This window comes from Carassius auratus, chromosome 8 (assembly GCF_003368295.1).
Source record: "Carassius auratus strain Wakin chromosome 8, ASM336829v1, whole genome shotgun sequence".
Lineage (NCBI taxonomy): Eukaryota > Metazoa > Chordata > Actinopteri > Cypriniformes > Cyprinidae > Carassius > Carassius auratus.
Window position 1 is genome coordinate 585,941 of NC_039250.1, and position 21,194 is coordinate 607,134.

General features: G+C 38.0%; 1 protein-coding gene and 1 long non-coding RNA gene across 3 annotated transcripts in view; both read right to left on the bottom strand.

The window, feature by feature from the left end:
- Positions 1–132: 132 nt before the first annotated feature.
- LOC113106899 (uncharacterized) lies at positions 133–19,145 on the bottom strand. Its single transcript, XR_003292594.1, has 3 exons — positions 19,054–19,145; positions 18,824–18,863; positions 133–632 (listed from the first exon to the last, which is right to left on the bottom strand). It is a non-coding gene; the product is annotated as an uncharacterized LOC113106899 (long non-coding RNA).
- Positions 19,146–20,642: 1,497 nt separating this feature from the next.
- Positions 20,643–21,194, bottom strand: part of LOC113106900 (sorting nexin-2-like) — a 13,120-nt gene continuing 12,568 nt past the window's right edge. For both annotated transcript variants that reach the window (XM_026268920.1, XM_026268921.1), the window contains one exon: positions 20,643–21,111. In XM_026268920.1, the coding sequence (XP_026124705.1) occupies positions 21,061–21,111 (51 nt within the window). In that variant the 3' untranslated portion in view covers positions 20,643–21,060. The remainder of the gene's footprint in view (positions 21,112–21,194) is intronic.

Sequence of the window (21,194 nt, forward strand, 5' to 3'; positions counted from 1 at the left end):
AAAAATACATTTATTTTTTACAGTGTAGAAGGTTACCACTTTTTTACAATGAACAGGAAAAAATATTAATGTTGCAACTTGCAGGAGTTTTTAAATAATGAAATGAATACAATTTCAGCTTTAAAGCCGCTCTAAAAATGCAAAAGTGTCCATTTGGTTTCAGTGTTGATTAAAATTGTAGTTCAGCAGTTGATTTAACAATGAAGTGACTAAATATGAATGCAATGTAAATAGATGTTTATTTGTACTTTAAGAGATTTATTTGTATCAAAGCATGTCATATTTAATGCCACGATTTCAAGAATGTAAGGCTTTTTGCTCTGATTTCAGACGTCGCTGTTTCAGTTGAACCCGATGTTTTACTCGGACAGTGTGCGGTTAAATAAAGCACACCCTCACAGATCTCGAGACGTCTCCACTGTGAGCTCTTATAACATCTTCAACCAACAAGTGCAGCTCTGAAGAGCTCGGGGAGCTATTTCAGCCGCTTTGGAAAACAGCAGCGAATCGATGGAGCAGGCGTCTGGAGCTGGAAGTGTGTCCGGCGCGGAGGTGAGCGGAGATGACAGGCTTCATTATCCGCAGAGCTGGAGTCCCTCAGGAGCGCTCCTGCTGCATGATGGGACAGTTTGCTGGAAAGGTCAAGAGCAGACAAATCAGCCGGGCAGAAAGCATCTTAAACTGTCCCTGATAGAGGCCGAGCTCAGAAACTGCTTCTGTTTCACACTGCTCCGTTTCTATTAGATCAGCTCTGACGAACCAACACAAAACACTAGGACTATATTCATCAGAGTTATCAAATACATCCTCCTCTAACGTTTAAAAGTGTTTTTTATGATATTGTCAGCGTTGCACATTGATTCCAGAGTGTCTCCGCTGACAAGCGAATCATTTACAGATCTCCTCTCAGTTTCTGCCGTATCGACGTCCCTGTAATGACACGTCTAACCCGGTGTAACTCTGACAATTATTACCCAGAGTCCTGCAGGTCTGGACAATTAGAGCTGGAGTCATCACGCGGACGGATCTGACGGATCGGATCAGACGTCTGTGCAGCTCTTCTGCTGTTAACTCACACTTACTGACAGACTCACATTTATACCATTTATAAGTCTCTTCAGCTCAGCTGAGCAAAGCTGCTTTTGTTTTATAAAAAATGCAGGTAAATTGTGAAAATATTATTGGAATTTAAATCAGCTGTTTTCTGTGTGAATCTCTGTTAAGATGTAATTTATTTCTGTGATGCTCCGCTGTATTTTCAGCATCATTCCTCCAGTCTTCAGTGTCACATGATCATCATATTTTCATGATTTCTGAAGATCATGTGACGCTGAAGACTGGAGGAATGATGCTGAAAATACAGCGGAGCATCACAGAAATAAATTACACTTTAACACAGATTCACACAGAAAACAGTTGCTTTAAATACTAATAATATTTCATATTTTTACTGTATTTACTGTATATTTGATCAAATAAATACAGCCTTAATAACCAGAAGAAATTTCTAAATAAATGCACATAAAACATCGTTTCGTTTGATCTAAACATTATTCACGCTGGACAAATCGAAACTACTGTGGAATAAAAAGCCCAATTCAGCGAGCCCGAAGCAATCCGGTCTAAAAATGTGTCTGCGGCGGCAGAAATCGATAGAAGCATCTCTTTGCTCGGAGAAGACACCTGCTGGACAGCATTGATCCTCCCTTCAAGCCTCTCAGCGGCTTCCCGCTACGCGTCACCAATTGTCTGCCTTTTTCTCTTTTGCCCGTTAAACCACGGTCACAAATTTACAAAAGGGACTTGTTCTTCCCGACCCCGGTGAGGTACCATCACTCAGTGGAAAAACATTGTGAAAATATCAAAGGGAAGCGCGGAGCCACATAAACACAGTAATGATTTCCCCAGAGTTTCTGCCAAGAGCCGGTGTCACCCCAAAGCAGAGTAAATGGTGACATATCCTCACTCAGGATCTGGGAAATCGAACCCTGACATTCTTTTTAGGGCCCGAGACTCTTCATCAGCCAATTACCGCGGTAAGCAGAGAGCGCTTCTCCCAGCGCAGACTACGACTGCGTTCACCGCCAAAACATCCTCGACAGAGCAGCTCGGGCCCTGAGGAACTATTTATATATGAACTCCAGCCGCTTCAGATCAAACACCCTCCACTCATGGACGGCACACGGATGAAGACAAAGAAAGAGAGAGCGAGCGGTGAATGCAGTAGCCATCGGTCATGTATATATAAAGTTATCACATCATTTACTTGCCCTCAAGTTGTTCTGAACCGCTCTGAAAGGAGATATTTTGAAGAATGCTGGTCCCCACACAGCTGCCGGAAGACAGATATTTAAACATTTAAACTGTTTTTGACCAAAGTAGTTCCAAACAGAGTCTCAGCTGAACATTTGCATCTCTGATCAACACTGCAGTTTTGAATGAATTGGTTGAGTCAATGATTCAACGACTTATTCATAAAGAGAGCCACCTGCTTCATTCCTCAAATCATTTCAATTAATGAAGCGATGACTCATTAAAGACAAACTTGTTGCCACCTACTGGTACACACACACACACACACACGCACGCACACACACACTCACACACATGCAGCTATGAAAAAAATGAAAGTCCACTTACGATTTATATTTATATGTTTAAGTAATACTGTAAACTACTGATGATACTTCTACCCATTTTTAAATATAAATGTTATTTAGAAAATAATAATAAAATAATACTGTTTTCAAATGTTTGCATCCACTTTTAGACAATGTTTTACCTTCAGAAGAGTTAATCAAATCATAAATCTTATATCACTGTTTATTCGATCTGATTTCATTTTACTGGTTACAGCTCTATTATTATTCCTAATGCACTTTTACTCAATAAATTAAAAGAAAGGGAACACATTCATTTAAAAAGGTTAAAAAAGTGGCCTTTGTAAAGGAAATCGACTTAAATATGGAAATGTTCTGGCAACCCTAGTAAAGAAAAGCTTTATATTTAAAATACATTCATTTCATACTAAGTATAGTTCAAATCAAATAGCTGAAGACTTACTGATGCACAATTATAATTAAACTTTTCTTGCACAATGCACTTTTCTTAATAATAAGTTTAAAATGTGTCTTAATGTCACTTTAGATGAGGATTGTATGATGTTTGAATAATATTGGACTTTAAATGTAATATATTTCAAGTGTACCTGAAACAATAGTTCCACTAGCACAATCAGATAAACTTGAGTATGTCTTTAGTTGGACTTCGACACAATTAAAATTAATGACAATTATTTGTTTCAAAATAAGCAGACTAGCAGTTTAGTATACTAAAAGTACAATTGCAGCATATTTTTATTAAATGCATAAATATGAAAATGTTTATTAGCATACTAGGCATGTATTTGAAATACATTTAAATATATTTATTTTCTGTCACTGCTTATTTTTCAGATTTGCATAATGCAGTGTTTTTGGTGTAACAAGAAAGGCCACCCTATGCTTGAAAGACGCTTCCAGTTGACAAAAAGCCCTTAAATAGTCTAAAACGCCACTGACAGAGTTCAGTCGTGCAGGATAGATGAAAGCAGTTAGGCCGCTCATCAGGACAATGTTAAATCATTAAGATAAAGTGTTCACGCCGGAGCTGTTGTGGTAAATTTATGCATAGGGCCACATTCATCACAGCCTCAGAAGCCAGAAAAGAAAGTGTTGCTTAATAAATCAGCCGGTTGAGGCCGGACGGAGAATCTCCTGAAGAAGCAGATGTTTGAATATTCCCAGCACAACTAATCATGCTGTAAAACCACGCCGGGGGTCTGATAAAACTCTATTCCTACTCGAAAAAAAAATACTGTACGTATCCTACTATAACGCTTGCCAGGTTGCAAGAAAATTGTCCATATTCACCACTGTTATTAGATATATAAAATAAAATGCTTGGTGATTGGACGTCATCTGTATATTTTGGAGTGGGGGAGGGGGGATACATATTTTGGCATATTCTGATAAAACAAGTATACTGCAATTTTGTGTATTCAAATGAAATGCATTATTACATGATTTTGAAAATAATTCACAGTGTAAGAGGACGTTCTTCCACGCTTTCCATGTCCTTTTTAATTATAGATTATAATAAAAAGGACATGCAGTCCGCCAAAATATATACCCCCTTGAATACTTCACATCATGTAATTACATGTTTGTGTCTTGTGTTCTAGTATAAATATCTAAACATTCTTGAATCAAGATATGTCTGTTTGTTTTAAGCAGAAACTAACATAATGTTGATGATTATAATTTTTCTATACCATAACAAAACTTAACTTTCGATTAGTAATATGCATTGCTAAGAACTTCATCTGAACAACTTTAAAGATGATTTTCTCAATATTTAGATGTTTTCGCTCCCTCAGATTCCAGATTTTCTAATACTGTCCTCCAAACAAACCACACATCAGTGATGAGATTATATATTCTGCTTTCAGATGTTGCATAAATCTCAATTTCCCAAAATCCTTATAACAGGTTTTTGTGCTCCGGGTCACATTCAGACAAAACGGTTCTTCTATGGCATCTTTAATGTTTAAGAGTGTACACTTTTTATCTTTTTATCAGGAGTATGTATGGCATGACACTGTAAAGCAGAGGTGCTGCTCTGGAGAAGTTAGGTGTGAGGCAAATGAAAACAGATTGCCGTGTCCGAGGATCTGATGCTCTCTGGAAGCCCTCGATACGGCAGTTTCACAGCCGGCCGCTCTGTATTTGTCTGGCTAATGTGAGCGCTCCTCTCTCGGATGTGTGGAAGGGCTCGTTCTGGGCTCCCTCTGAAACTAATTATCGCTGAGGGCCGGGGCTCGGGGAGACGGTGACGCTCAGACGTGTGATTCGAGGAGCAGACACCTTAAACAATGGATGCTTCGCTACAGTTAACCTGATCGCGCATCAGCGCTTCATTATCGCCTGATGATTTCCATTTGGTCACTGAGACGCATGAAACGCCACTCAGCTTCGTCAGAGGTGTCCCACACGATGCATCCAATACATTCACTGCTCATATCATATAAAGCAACAGCTTAACACACACACGGCAGAAAACTATTCTTACTCAGTGTTTGTGTCTAGTGTTCTGGTATTAATATCTCAACATTCTTGAATCAAGATGCATTTACTGTACAGGTTAGTTAGTTTTTCCTTGAAACAAGTAAAATATCTGTCGTCTGAGTATTTTTTAATCCAGTAAAATCTCTTTCAGTGTAACTGTATGAATGCTTCTGGTGTCAAATCTCTCCTGATTGTGATCAAGTAAAGGTCAGAATAAGGTCAGTAATATCTCCAGATGAACTCTCACTGGACTGAAGCAGCTCAGCTTTACTTGATTCTCCATCAATCATGTTTTAGAGTCTCAAATCTGATCCTCAGGATCTTTACTTTCACTGTTCCTCAGCGGAGGAATGATCTTCACAAGCCTCCAGGACATCTCACATCTTCTGAGGAGCCTTGATTTCTTCATATGTGTGGATCATTTACATCTCATCTCATCACTGGAGATACTCTTTATTTCCAGGAAGTCTTTGGGACAGACTGGTGGCGGATCAATAGCAGCTGAATGCCATCTGCTTGGGGCAGCAGAACTCCAGCGCCGGCCGTCCCATGCATCTTCTGCTATTGAAAGGTTATTTTTATGCGAGTAAACAATTCATCCTCTGGTCTCGGTGCGTTCTGCTCATTTACCGGCTCGCGGTCGATAGCGTATGCAAATCAGACGGGAAAAAAAATTGAATCCTAGGAGTGAAGCTGATGCCCAGGTGACAACTAATCGATGAGGCTCTCTGCGAAACGGTGACGTGTGGTCAGGGTGTTTTATAGCCGCTCATGCAAATCAGAGTCCCAACAACACGACCCCAGAGCCGGCTTCCTCAACCCTTTAACCACTGCCAGAGCCAGATCAGACAGAATACACTTTTTAGCTGCAATTAATGACAGCGGGGCGCGTCTGGCTCCTGTTTTTGGACGGACGGGTTCGGGGTGATGTGTGTTTGCTGGGGATTGTTCGGCTCTTATTAGATTCTCTGCGCTTCAGCTATTAGTGATAAATGTACCGCTGCATCAAAGCTGCCAAAGTTTTGTTGACCTAACAGCAATCTATAAAGCAAAGGCGCTTCATTTTTTTGGCTTGCCTGTAGCGTGACAACTCTGTCGGCCCCTGGGCGCTCTGAGACTCCTTCAAAGGGCCCGCGCTTCACTTGAAGGGCTCTCGGCAAATTGAAATACTGTCTTTAAAAGCGGTGCAATTGCTGTGACGCCTCGCCTGTCAAAGAAATTGTTTAAAAACCAGAGTCGCTCAAACAGATCCAGTTTGATGGTTAAAACACTGGCAAATCGATAACTTCACAGATGATAGAACGTTGTCAAGTGTTAAAAAAAAGCCCATTTTCTTTGACAACAAAGCCCTTGTTTTCGGTAAAAAGACGAGCGCTGGGAGATCGAAGGCCTGTGAGATGAAATAAGAGCTGGAGCTCAAATATATGGTTCTGTCAGCATCCGTCCGCTGAAACAAACGACCACCGCACACTTTCAAACGCAATTATGGCCTTATGAAATATGAATTTGCATTGATTTTCCCCAGTGTTTGCTATGGTCATTGGGGTCTGTGCATGAAATACTCGCAGTATAAATTATGTAAGCGAGCTGACGTCTTGTGTTTGGTGTTATTATGATGATGATTTTATCCCTTGCAGATAGACAGAAATATAATTGCATGTAACCCAGGTCCCCAGCTGCATGAGTTTGTCTGTAACAGGAGCACAATTACTGCAGAGAGGGAGACGGAGGGCCGTAACCCGGCTGGTGAATACTGATTAACCTTTTTCAGGCCTTTGACAAATGAATCGCATCAAGCGTGTGCGACAGCATTTATCACTGCCCGTCCACACTTAGAGTCGCCGGGAAATAACAGGCTTGTGCTAATAAAAGCAAGCTGTGTGCCAAAGTGTATTATGTCAGCGGCCCAATCGCCCGACATCCGTCTTCTTTGATCCGCCACAGAAAACCAGAAGCGGCTTGGATGTGAAAAAGATCCAAATGCATCAATAACACCAGCCATTATTTAATAAACTAATAAGAACATGACTTGGGCTGACCTCTTAACATCTTAAAATGAGTATGCTATAAAATTATTAAGGCATCTTACATTTGATGAACTTGACGACTGACTATTAGAATGCTCTCATATGAGACGAAATTTCAAGATAATGTATGAGGGCAAAAAAAATTAAAAATCTTCTTATATTTATATCATATGATATAGTTAACAGTATCACACCAGCAAGAGTGCGTTTCTCTCCAATACCTGCACCACTGCAAATGTGATATTGATTTACAACAGCTCAATGAACAAGCCGTTAATATTGTGTTTTAGATTCAATGTTGTCCGTTTTTGTTCATTTTTGCAAATGAAAATATTTCCGATCAAAAAAGTGATTCATTACTGAATTAATCCATGGCTTTGACGGAATAAAGTGAGATTTAGCGACTCATCTCATCTCAGTCTCTTGCTTTGTTTCTGAATGAATCGACCGTTTGAACAAATCAAGTGAGTCAATGATTCAGTGAATGATTCAGTGATTAAATGAATCAGTCTTTAAAAAAACTGGCTGAATGAATGATTCAATGACTTATTAAGACATTTATTTAACACACATACTTATGTACATTTCAATTTTGCACATGCCTGTACGTACATACTGTACGTCTATTTTGCATAAAGTGTTTTTCTTATTTTGCACAATGTCTATTTTGTATTTCTCTTTTTATTATCTGTGTCCTGTCTTGTCACGGCGGAGCTTCTGTCACTAAAACAATTCCTTGAATAGCAATAAACTTCATTCTGATTCTGATTTCAATCAGCGTTGTTATGTAATGCTGGATATAAATATTTATTTCTAAAACAAATTTTTGAAATGTCTATTCAATGCTTTTCTCATTTAACACAATAATGACTATCTCTTTGGGGTTAAATTCTCAGTCAAACTCGACGGTGTGATGAACACAATTTACGACGGTAAAGGCCTTTAATTCTTCCGACGCCGCTCTGGTGATGAATGGGGTGTCTGTGAATCATTTCGGCGGATTCTGTCTCCACAAAAGGTCACTTATGTGACACGGGGTCATTTGCATTTCTTCATGCATTTATTGACCTCTGCGTTGAGCGTTAGTCATTAATGCGTTTCTGGGCGTGATGTGTTCACTCAGCAAACGCTGAACGCGGCGCTCAATTAACACAGATCTCTAATTGCACCTCTATTCTTGTGTTATTACACGTCCAATAGAGAACAGTGCCACCAGCTGACCTCATTTCGCTTCCATAATGAGGAATTAAAGGGAAACGGTCATACAAATGATGATACAACTCGTGCCCAACGGCGCTTGGACGCTCATCAGTTTTCCTTCATTCCCGTATTTCTGCCTCTCCGAATGTAATGGCTAACGAGAACAACAGCCTCCCGCGCTCGTGTCCACACACATTTTGGGGAAATAAGCCCAATGGTGTGCGAGGGAGAATTATTTTTCTTTATTAAGCGACCCGTGTCTCTGGAGATCCAAACGAAAGCAAACAATTAATCTTTTCCTATTGGTTGTGTGCAGACGGGCTCGGGCCGGGATGAAGGCGCTCTGTACCTGTGGCAGCGAGGGGTAATTAGGCCCGGTCTGGGGAATAAATGGATTCCAGCTTCAAGTGTGCTGAGCTTTCAGGCCGTGACAGCGCTCTCGCCCTCCTCCCCGAACAACATCTCCGCTGAAACCCTCACCCATGACCAGAAACAGCACAATAATTAACAAGATCCAATGTATTAATTGCTGCGAGCCATTAAAAATGGCCAGAGAAAGTGTATTAATTGCTGTTCCTAACAAAGTGTTTAATCAAATTAAGACCGAGCGTTCAGTTCACAGTCGGCTAAGCAGGAAAAGCTTCTGCCAGCCTGGAAAAAACATCCAACAATATCAATAACGCTGGGAGCGGAGAGAGCAGGATCAGTTTAACTGCGTTTACACCAGTGATTTTCAGATATATATCAGCATCAGTCAATATTAAATACATAATCACCCATTTTTGTGTCATTTAACACTCACTTAAAGTTAAAAACAAAATTAATATTGAGCGAGTCTCAAATTAAATATCCATTTTTCTTTCAGTACATTATGATGTCATGATCTAGCGTTTTAGTTTTAATACATTTATGCTAAATAATACAGGATTTAAATACATGAAAAGCCTGCAAATAATTACTGTATCTAGTCAGAATGTTTACATCATATCATGTTTTTATTCGTCTTATGCATTTAAATGCATTTCTTTTTGATGAATGCATGTTCGCATTTCTCTTTTGTTGTCAATTGCTTGTAGATGTAACTTTTAAAGGTGCTTTAGAGACTAATATAATAATATACAGTCTATTAGACCTGGTTTTGTCACTTCGGTTCTGAGCTCCTCATGCTTTCTGTCTCTCCTAAAACGGTCTTGTCAAAATAGAGACAAAAATGCACAGAATTATAGCTGAGCACGGATCATTTATCTCCTGCGGGCCTCGTTAGAGCTACACATTCACAACAGAGCTTGCTTTTTTAAATAAATACTATGCAAAGTTAAAATGAATAACTGCTGTAGTCCAGCACTAACTCGTGGCCTGATGTCAGAGCACAGCTGTGTGCGTTTATGCATCATTTCATAATCCACAAACATTTACATGACCTTCGAGGTGTGCAGTAAACGTGTCTGAACTTCTCAAATTATCATTTCCATAATCTGTCCTGCATTGTGACTCTTAGTTTAGACACATATGAAATGTCGATTACTTATTGGTATACTTATATCACTATTTACTGGTTAACAGACTGGTTACTCAGTCCCTGATGGAGGGAATGGAGACATTATGCATAATGCATGCATTAAAACACTGAATAACACTCAGTATTTCTCAGTATGGACTCATAGAGGAGAAGATCAGCTGACACAAACAGTCTCGTCACAGATGTTTGCGGTGTATTTATGTAGATGATTGTGTTCATGATCTGAAAGATAACCGAGCGCTTCCCGATGTCCTACATTCCTGGGTCGGTTCTCCTAAAAACCTGTGGACTCCGGAGAGAGGACGAGGAGAGCGGCGAGCAGTGATGGATTCCAGTTATTAGCAGATCAAAAAGATGGATGGCATCCTGCTCCACCCAATCAACATCATCATCCAGATCTAGTTAAAGATAGCGCTTGTGCTAATCAACTTATTTAAGCTGCTGATAATATCAGAGGCAGAATAATCTGCTGTTCTGTGCCACATCCCGGCGCTGATCGATAAAATCACTTGAGCCGGCACAAAGCCAGGTAAGTAACGACTCGCCCGGTCATTAATATTATTTAACACTCTTCAGAGCGCACTTAATGAAGAAGAAAAACTGGAGGAAAGCTCACCGCTAGCGTGGGCAGAGAACCACTCGACTTATAGCTGATGTTATTCTCTGTAAAACACACAAACGCCAATCTACACAGTTCACAATCTCCATATTACTATAAGAAAACCAATCATAAATAATCTGAAAAAGTGGAAAACAGAGGAGCATTATTTGGGGAAAAAAGCAAGCAAGCAAACAAATTAAACATGAAAATTGGAAGAAAAAAAATCCGAAAGAAAATCGGAGAAAATTTAAATAAAATAAAAAATTAATAGTAATAATTTTGTGTTCATTAAACGATTACATTAATGTTTTTATTTTGATTAGAGCAAGGTTTTGCAAAAAAGCAATTAATGCATTTAAATTCTGGGGGGAATAATCTAAAAAGAAGAAAAAAAAATAAAAATAAAAAATCTGAAAAACAAATGTGCACGTACACACACACACACAACATTTGAATAGCTGTGCTTGTATTTTGATTTAAGTAAAACATTGTGTAAAAAAAGAAATTAATGTCTGTAAAAAAAAAAAAAAAAAAAGTAGAAAAATATATAATCTGGATTTTTTTTCAATTTTTCACAATAAAAAAATTACCCATTAATCTAAAAAAAAAAAAAAAAAAAAAAAAAAGGAGCTGTGTATCTAATAGACTGATGGTTTGCGCTCGCAGGATCTAGACAGAAAGCATTCAGAACAGCTGAAGCTGAATGAAGACGAACTGAAGATAAGTCTGCTTTCCAGAAGAGCTGAAGCTGCTTACAAGATAAACACAGCGAGGTGTCGAGCTCCGGAGGTCAAACATCGCTACGCATTTACACCGTCACTGTTTGCATTTACAGAAACACGCACTCTTTTATTCTGCCTGGAAGTAAAAAAAAATCCTGCTGTTGTGACCTCTGACCCCAGAGCAGCATAACACCAGCTATAGCACATACAGACCATCACTCATTGTCACTGAGCTCCTGCCTGCTGTTGAAGCGTAAAACAACACAAAAAAATCAAATGATAAATGATGTTTTGAATTGGACTGAAGTTGCATGTAACTGGTGAAGTATAAAACACTTGTAGCACAGCGATTGATTGACGGGAGAGTAGGCGGGCCTTCACTGCTGCTTAAACACATGACAATGGGATTTTATTTGGAAGCTTGTTTCTACCACGCCATAAAAAAGGTAATTGCGGTAAAGGCTGATTGTGTATTAAGACAGAATAACAGATTCTGCAATATGATTGGTCAGAACACCTGTCAATCAAACTCTCAGTGAAGGGTGAATTACGAGAAAAGACAAAATTATGTGATAAAAAAAAAAAAAAAAAAAAAAAAATCACAATTAACTTTTTTATTTATAGTTTTTTTAATACCGTCATGGAAAAAAAGAGAACCGTGAAATATTAATTCTTAAAATAGCAAGAAATAGTGAGTTTATAATTTTTTTCTCACATTTCTGGGAAAGACAGACTTTAGAGAAAAGTCGCAATTACTTTTTTTTTGGATACCATTAAAAAATATATATTACTTAAAATAAAATAAATATTAGCTTGAATAAAACAAAATATATATTTTTTTAATCTAGCTGCCAAGGCAACAATTTTGTTGCTTGAAATAAAATTAATGTTATGTTAAATACAATTAAATATAACAAGATATTTTATATTTTAGCTGTTTGCCAAGGCAAGAATTCTCCCCCTTTTTTTGGGGGAGTTTCAATTTTAAACCTAAAACTAAACAAATTAACTTATAACACAAAAACTACAATAAAATGACAAAAACTCAACAAAGTGACTTCAACTAAAATCCCAGAAACTTCAACAAAAACAGAACATAGACAAATAAAATCTAATTTAATACATATAAATTAAAACTATTATAGTATATCCATCATATTTAAAAAAAACCTGCACAAGAACGCACCACACGCCTGTTCTCCAGAAAATGTCAAAATCGCGTTTGAATTCAGTAATCGTGTGATTTTCTGTGTGCAACAGTACAAGCAATTACAGCACCGCACATAAAGCCAGCATCGTCCCGCAGCGAGACCGAGGTCAACATCAGGTGCACCGGCCACCCTAATTACAACCAAAACACATACAGCAGGGACGTCCCGGGGTCAGAGGTCAGAGGTCGAGCGATGGGGGCGGGGACAGCGAACACCCCACTGCATCTGATACAGCTTTCAGTTTTTCTATAATCCACTCAATACATATGAACACGTAGCACACTGATGATGAGCGAAACATGAGCGTGACACGTGGAATTAAACAGATGCGATTATTGGTTTGAGATTCCCGCTGGCCTTGTTTTTCTTCCTCTGGTTCAACAACTTTACCTGTTTACGGCTCCTGTAAAACAGAGCTGCTAAATTACTCATCGGCCCTCTGGAGGCAGACGAGTCCAAACAAAGCTGAGTTTTTCGTCCGGAGTCTAAAAATAAGCCGATGCTAAAGGTTTCCTGCAGCTTGCAGCCCCGCGGCCCTTAACCTTTCCCAAAGTTGTAGATGAAATGTCAGCTGGAGACCCTCAGGTATAAGTTAGCCAGCTAACCAGACAGCAGCACCATATGAATCACTGTCATCCGAAATGTAGAATCAGCAATTCTAGAGCCGTCCTATCTGGAAACGTAACGGCGCTCCAGGAGCTCTGCTATTGATTTTTCTCCCAAACAAAGAGACTTTCGCGAATACATGATACATCATAATCATGTAATTTGTACCTTTGCGTCAAGCAGGGAAACGAAACGTAGACGTGGATCTGTACGGAAACGTGATCGACTGCTTTGGGTCAAATATGAAAAAAACTTAAAAACGGCTGGAGTTTGGAAGAAACTTCAAGAGGGAAGCATACAAAAATAATAATACTTGTCGATTATTCCCTTGAAATTGTAATCGCAATTATTAATTATGATTATCATTGAATCCTGTTTATATCTTTGTTTGAATAAAACCGCATGCAATATTTTTATATGAAAATAAATCATCTGAAAACACTCTAACTGAAAACTTTTATTGCTTTTCTGTTGCATTAAGCCCCAAATGTGAACTATACATTGCATTGGTTTCTTCTTTAAGTAAAAAAAGAGCAGAAAAGTACAAATACGTGTGGTATTGTTATACTAAAACTAAAACCCTTAAGATATAACAGAATAACATGAGTGGTCTTTGAATGATTAATTACTAATAGATATCATCATTCTTACCCAATTAATCAATCACAGTGCATTACAAGATTTCTGAAACTTTTAAATATGCAAATAAGGGCATGGTCTAATTAAATATGCACTTATTTGCATGCATTTCCAGAACACTGGATAAAGCCAGATTCATTAATTGTCATCAGCTTCAGATATCCAGCTCTGGATGTGCATTAATTTTCAGGAATGAGATATTCTGTGTTCTCCAGACTGAAGAGCTCAGATGCTCGTGTGTGTATCAGTGATGCTCGATCTCTCTCTCTCTCTCTCTCTCTGTGTTTTCCCAGCATCCCCGGCGCTCGGTGCCACACTGCATCACACCCAGTTTGCCTCGCTGTTCTCGGACAGTCTGAAACACTTTTCCTGATCTCGTTCATCTTGATGGATTGTCAATATATGGATCGTCCCGCTCTCTAATTCAGTGAAAAAATCTAGTTTTCCATTAGTCTCTGCCTTTCTAATTTTCACCGCTGCTTTGCCACGTGTAATTATTAAAGGCAGATTCAAGAAAGCAATTACTGAAGCACGGTTTGTATCTTTGAAATCTTAATAAGCAGAAGAAGTTGTGCTGGGAGAGCAGATACAGCTCTCTGTAGAAGAGAGGAAAGCTCAGTAAAGCTTACGAAACAGAATATTGCATTCCTTGCAAAAAACATTTCGAATTATGACTTTCCCTGATGTTAATAATCAATGTCTGTTTAGCATACGTGAGCACTTTTGTGTCATCGACGGCAGAACGGTGTCAATAAAGGAGTTTAGAGAACAGGTCAAAGGTTAACAGAGCATCATGGCCATTGTAATATTATCTTTTCTAGTATTTTTGAATAGTCTGTATCCTCCAATGACATGACAAGCCTGTAATATCCACTTTATCTTTAACAGAAAAGCAACAGCATTTTGTAACTTAGGATTTAATTTGCTTTAGCTGTACGTTATGCTACTTTACATTGCAAACAAGTGTTTATAATATTATCATATTGTCATAACATAAACAAACTAGTTTGTGGTGCAAAAAGTTTTTGCATTTTTTTATATACCAATGTCTATTTGTAAATCTGGCACATTTATAGAAAATAATTTACTCATGTGTTTAAAAATAAGGTGGATATATGATTACACGTTTACTGCAACAACAACAAAATCGTAATCAATATTTTTGTCTCGATTTCCAGTATAAATATCTACACATTCTTAAGAAAAACATGCATTTACTAGAAAGCCAAAATGACTTGGTCTTGCTTTCTAAGAAATGCATTAAAAATAAGTGAGTTTATGCTGAAAACAAGAACAAATATGGGATCGGAAAATAATAGTAAACTTATAGTTTTCCCCTTGAATTAAGTACATTTTACATTTTTTTTTTAGAAAACAAGCGTAAATGTAGTAATTTCGTTTCTCAAGTAACTGCATCTTGATTGAAGAATGTTTAGATATTTGTAGTAATACTCTATTATCCATCATCAGGAGTGAATCATCTGTTAATGAATTCATCAGTCGGTTAAAACGATGCAACTTTAAATGGCACGACGCCACTGGAATAACAGCAGCGCCATCGCATCGAACCGGCCATCATCTGTTTTATTGCTGATGGGCTTTTTCCCTCGTTCATAATATAGCAAAGGGAAACTGTCAGGCTAGTTTCTGACACGCATTTACATTCTCCAATGACAAGTGACACCAGCAAAAGGCCACAGAAAACTGTTTATTGATCAGCGTAAAACTATTCAACGGAGCAGATAAGGTTATAGCTTAAAGAACACGACTTCATTACATCACGCAGCTGTATTTCTGTGGCGTTAAAGACCTGCTGATTGGTTGGTAAAGATGTTGATGGGTCCAGGCCTGCTATTAACTTCTCGCCGCGGTCATTCATAATCTGTTGCATACTAAACACAGAGCGTGTCACGGTGCATTTACGGGGCGAGGGATTGGAGAACGGCCAGATAATGAAATGGGAAGAACTCACGGCCAAAGTCATTTGACACTGCCAGCGGCCCGCGTCTCACAATTAAATGAATTCCCACTGCATTCTGACCTTTAGCACAACACAACAAAAGAAACTGCCAGGAATCAAAGCAAAAGTGCTTTACACGTCCATAAATTAAACTCCTGATCAAAGCAGTGAAAACAGCAAACAAGCAGCTGGACTTCTTTCAACAGCATGCACTGGATATCACAAGATGCATCTGAAAAGCTAGATGCCATAAACATCAGATGACAGCGGCTGTCAGAGTTCATTAAACGCTCGTCACAAATGATAATGCAGTGCGCACGAGTCAGCAGCCTTCTGTGTGGCTAGAGACTCACTGACGAATGTCACATCGCCAATACATTTATGTATGCAAATGAGCGGTCAATACTTCTCAATGTACTGAAGCGCTTGCCATCCATGTTGGCACTCAAATAAAATCAAGGAAAACGAGACGGAGCTGTTAAACTAGATTCTTCTGAATATAAAACACTGTGCTGTTTTTCCTTCTTTTCTAGTAAAGCTGCTCTGATGTCTCGTAGCGTAGCTCGTGCGCGTTTATTAGCGTCCCATGCTCAAATTCTTTGAATTTGCTTAAAGGGCCTCGCGGGAGTTCACGAATTCAAAGCAAAGGTTGCAGTTTGAGTTTAATCATTAGACCTCAGACAGAAAGTCAATTAGTGGAGATCGATATTTTTAAGAAACATTGAAATCAGGCGAGGGCACGACTGCTTCTATTAAAGAGCGCTAATGCATGCAAATACACAATTAACAGAACAAGAGAAGCACAGAAACACCGAAAACACATTAAACCGGTGATCTGCTCCACTTCTGATCACATGAATCATGGCACTATTGTCTTCAGTTGAGCTGCTCACAGACGAACTGAATTTGTTTCAGAATGGAAGAACTTTATACTGTTATTGAACTGAATCGAATCAAGACTGAACTGATTTGAGCTGAATAATGGCACTTTAGAATACCGAAACAGATACATAGAGATAATTGAAAATAATCGACTGAGAAAATCAAAGTCATGAATCTAAACAAGTTGTGTTCCAAATTTGAAGTTGATATCACAAAAAAAAATACTTTGTTTTTGCGCAGTAACAATCATTTCCACTACATTAAATTTAGTTTTCCATTGGTTTCCAATCATTTTTGATGGCAAGAGTGACTAAATTATCACCTTATTCAACACATTCATGATCCATGATGTGCCAAATCCTTTACCAAGTTTCATTCCATTCCAACTAAGTAAAAAAACATGATAAGACACCAAAAATTTTAAAAATGACTGACCAGCACCAAGTGGTTTGATTCATGGCTTACAACGCTTTAACAAAGACTTTTTTTTTATCCCTAAGGGAAAACTCATAAGAAACTAACAGCACTGAAAAAGTAGACGTGCATTAATAGACTTCGTAGAATTTGGATTTGTTTCATGTTTAAAGAATTAGCATCAACGATTCTGTTATTTTCCTGTTTATTAACGTGAAGCTGCTTTGAAGCCATCAGCATTGCATGAAGCACTATAGAAATAAATGTGACTTGACTTGATTTGTACACCTGTTTAGCCATGACCTCTCATTTTCAATGCACTATAATAGTCACCTGTGTTTATTCGCATCGAATGCATCTGATAAACACTGGAGTTTCATCTGCTCCGACCCTCACGAGAGCCAAACGGACTCCGGCCGCAGAAATCATTTCTCTTACCCGCTGAAAATGAGCAGGCATTGGATTATAAATAACATCACAAACAGATAAGAGAAATGAATTAACACTGGCCTTATCACGCCGCTTGCCAACACGATGGTGAACTTCAAATTTGCCAAATCAGGAAACATGTGCGCAGAGCGATTCATCAAAGAGAAACGAAAGAAAAAAAAGAATTTTAACTGAAGTAACGTGATAACACTCACAGTTAATTAATATGAAATCACTGAGAGCTAAAAGATTGTGCATTACATCTGTAACAGTATAAATAAACAGAGAGGAAATATAAAAGGGATATATTTCATTTGCAGTTATTACAGCACTACGAGACCGAAGAGATGCTTCACGCACAGAGAACCGAGGCTTCGCATTTGCAAGCAGATGATATAGTTTGTGCGGCTGGCAGCTGCGTTCATGACAAACTGATGCAATTTCAGCAGTGTCGCGAGAGCGGTCTGATATTTGTCTCGTTCTGGTTCTTCCGAGCTCCAGATTTGAATCGCAGGGGTCCAGAGGCCCTTCTCCTGACAGGACACAAATAATTACAGGCCGCTCTCTTCATCGGCTCTTATATTGCTCCTCTTATCTGAAGCCCTGCGGTGCATTTGATCAAGTAAGGTCACTGTATTCTGACCATAACACAACATAACACTGCTGTTTGGAGATACGATAAATAAAAGCCAGACAACGTTTTATCAGTTGTGTTATAGGCTGTGTGTGTGTGTGTGTGTGTGTTTCAGAAAGAATTTTCACTAAATGTGTTTTTGCTATTTCCAGGTTCTCTTCTAATGCAGATGATTATTTCAGAGCAGTGTGGTCTGAATGTTAATATGCAGTTCATCACCTGTCCTGCAGGGGGTCATCATGTAGTACTTCAGATAAACAGTAAATCTTTCTTTACCTAAAGACAACATTCCTGCAGGACTGGAGAACCTAACATTCCCCTAACATTGTCAGTACGTTCCCTCACTATGTTCTCTAAATGTAACCTACAGAGAACGTTCCCAGAAAGTTCTTATTCGGTTCCCCAAAAAACGATAAAATGGGAATATTATGGAAACATTCTTTTTGCTTGATTTCTGACTGTCACATTTATTTTGATATTTCATATTAAAAGGGGGGTTTACACGCATGTGTAAGTCATTTTACTTTTATTTATAGAGATGTAGTCTTCTGGCACACACTTACAAAATATCCACATTTGTTTTCATTGACAAAATAAGTTTTATCAAACATTTTCATTTCATTTTTTTCAAGTTCAGCACCTTACACTACCAGAAAAGTCTTACAAATACAAACAAACCTGCCTGACGGATGCAATGTATTGCTGTTTGCTGAATCAATGTGAAGTGTTTTTTATATTTAGAATGACATATTTAATGTAAAGTATGTGAGCGTTTATCTTAAGAAGCAATTTAACTAACGGTACCAAAATCGGCAAAGACTCGAATAATTGAGTAAAAAAAAAAGAGAAAAAGATCCTGTCATCATTTACTCACCCTCATGTTAGTCCAAGCCAATATTATAATGTTCTTTCCTCTGTCGAACACAAAATAAATCAAACTTAATAAAGGAAAAACAGCACCATAAAAACGTAAAATATCATCGTGAAAACGTACAATCATAATGTATGCTAACAGCCAGGTGACTCGTATTAAGTTGTCTATTTTTTTTTTTTTTTTTGGAATAATTCATCAAATAAACCATTTTTCTGTCATTATTTACTCACGTCGCTCAAACCTGTTCATCACTAAAATGACAAATATCTTCTTTTTGTGCTCCACAGAAGAACCTCTTTCACGTGAGTGACGCACAGATCCGTTATTCACTCAAAACCTTCCCGCCGAATTAAAATGAGCGCAAAAACAAAAAGAGCCAATCAAATTTGAGCCCAGTCTTTCCTCTATCTTCTCCTTATATGGTATCTATGCGGGGCTTTATGCAAATGAAGTGGTTCCGGTGTTTATCATTATTTAAACGGATGGGTTTCGAAGAAGTGTGTTATAATTATTCACATATATAATTTAATAAAGTTGTCACTGAACGATTCATGCAAATGCCCTAGTGACTCAAAAGAACAAATACAAATAATATATATATATATATATATCAGTATATATCAGTACTGTGATGCGAACATTTCTCATTGTCATTACTATGATGTGAAAAGGGTGTTATTTACTTATATAAATAGTATAATACATCAGTAAAAGCAGGATTTGTTTCACTGCCTTTATGTGAATTTAAATAAGAAAACTTTTTAATACAATTACTTTACTGCAAAACATCACAGAAAAATGACTATATCACAAAGAGAACACGAATCAAACCACAGTCAGATGTTTTCAGCCTCCTCAAGCCGTCCATAACAATATAATCATATTTGCCTCCATCTCACTGCAGGATTTTATCCACATGTGAGTTTAATGTTCAATAACAGTGCAACACATCATAAAGATCCTAAACCTAAGCCTCAATGTAGCATTGTTTTCTCCGTGTTTGAGTGAGAATGAGTTAGAAACACCTGCAGGTCAAGCATCATCCATTCAGAGACTCTTCTGCAGATCTACAGACGCACACGACAGCCTTCATCATGTGACAGCTTGCCAATACGACGGGCCTGGGCCTTCTGACGTGTATGCAGAGCTGAGATGCTCGCCGGGGCCTGTCAAGAACACGCTTCCTTTGATTTCTCTGTTTAAGAGAGTTTAAGCAGCGATGTGACAGACGATCAGCTGCTCTTCTGCTCTCTGAAAAACTAAATACACAGCTGTTAAAGGAGATAAAGAACACATGCGCAGATCTCAGGACTCTTCCAGCTGTGTGATGTGACTTTAGAACAGCTACAGCTAGAAAAAAACATATTTTAGTTTACTGTGTACTCATTACGATCTCTGAAAATATTGCATTACTTTCCAAATCCTTTCTAAAAGTAAAAAAAAAAACAAGGATAGACATGAAACTGCTTTTTCATTTCTTACAAATAATTGCATAAGTTGTTCTTGAAGTTTTTATATGGACAAGGTTGAATTAAAAACATGCATTTTAATTCGGAATAAATTAATGTTAAATTCTCTATTGTTTTATATAGAATTTTTCTACAGCTTATATGTTATTTAATGAAACTGCAGCAGAAATAACTAAATAAATTACAGAAAAAATTAAGACAACAAAATATTAAGCTCCTCAAACTGAGTGTAGTTTGCTGGTTAAACACTATTTTATTAGAAATCATCATAACTCTAAAAAATGAAATGCAAACTGTTACATTATTCTGTATTTATTTATTTTTGGAGGCAAAACTCACTACAAGTGCAGTTCTGATACGCATTCACTTCTTTATTAAGGTTCAGATATCGTTGCACAGGAATGTAGAGTAAAAATACTTGTGATTACAAAATCCGTTATAACAATGAATCAACTTAAATTTCTGGCTACGAAGCAAAATAAAAAAATATACATATGTATATCGTGCATGAAGCCTTGTTGATTATTGATGCTCTTAAATACTGATTATTAAAGAATAATGCTTCATTATTGATATAAAGGAGAACAGAAAGCGCTTCAGAAGGCCTTCCCCTGCCGGATCATCAGAGTGAAGAAACACAGCGCTGATCTTCAGACACCGAACAGGTTCAGAGATTCAGATTCTGGGTTTATTCATGTAGTGCTATCATTAGGTTTCTTCTTCTTGCATGATCATGCTGTGGAATAAAGAAAGCCGGAGGTGTGATGATTACGCGATGGCTTTGGCTTCAGGTAAGAACGCCTCCCAGTATTTTATCAGCTGAAACACAGAAACACACAAGAGAAGAGCTTTCCCAGCTGCTGATCTGGAGTTTATCGGTCAGTCGTGATGGTTCAACACTG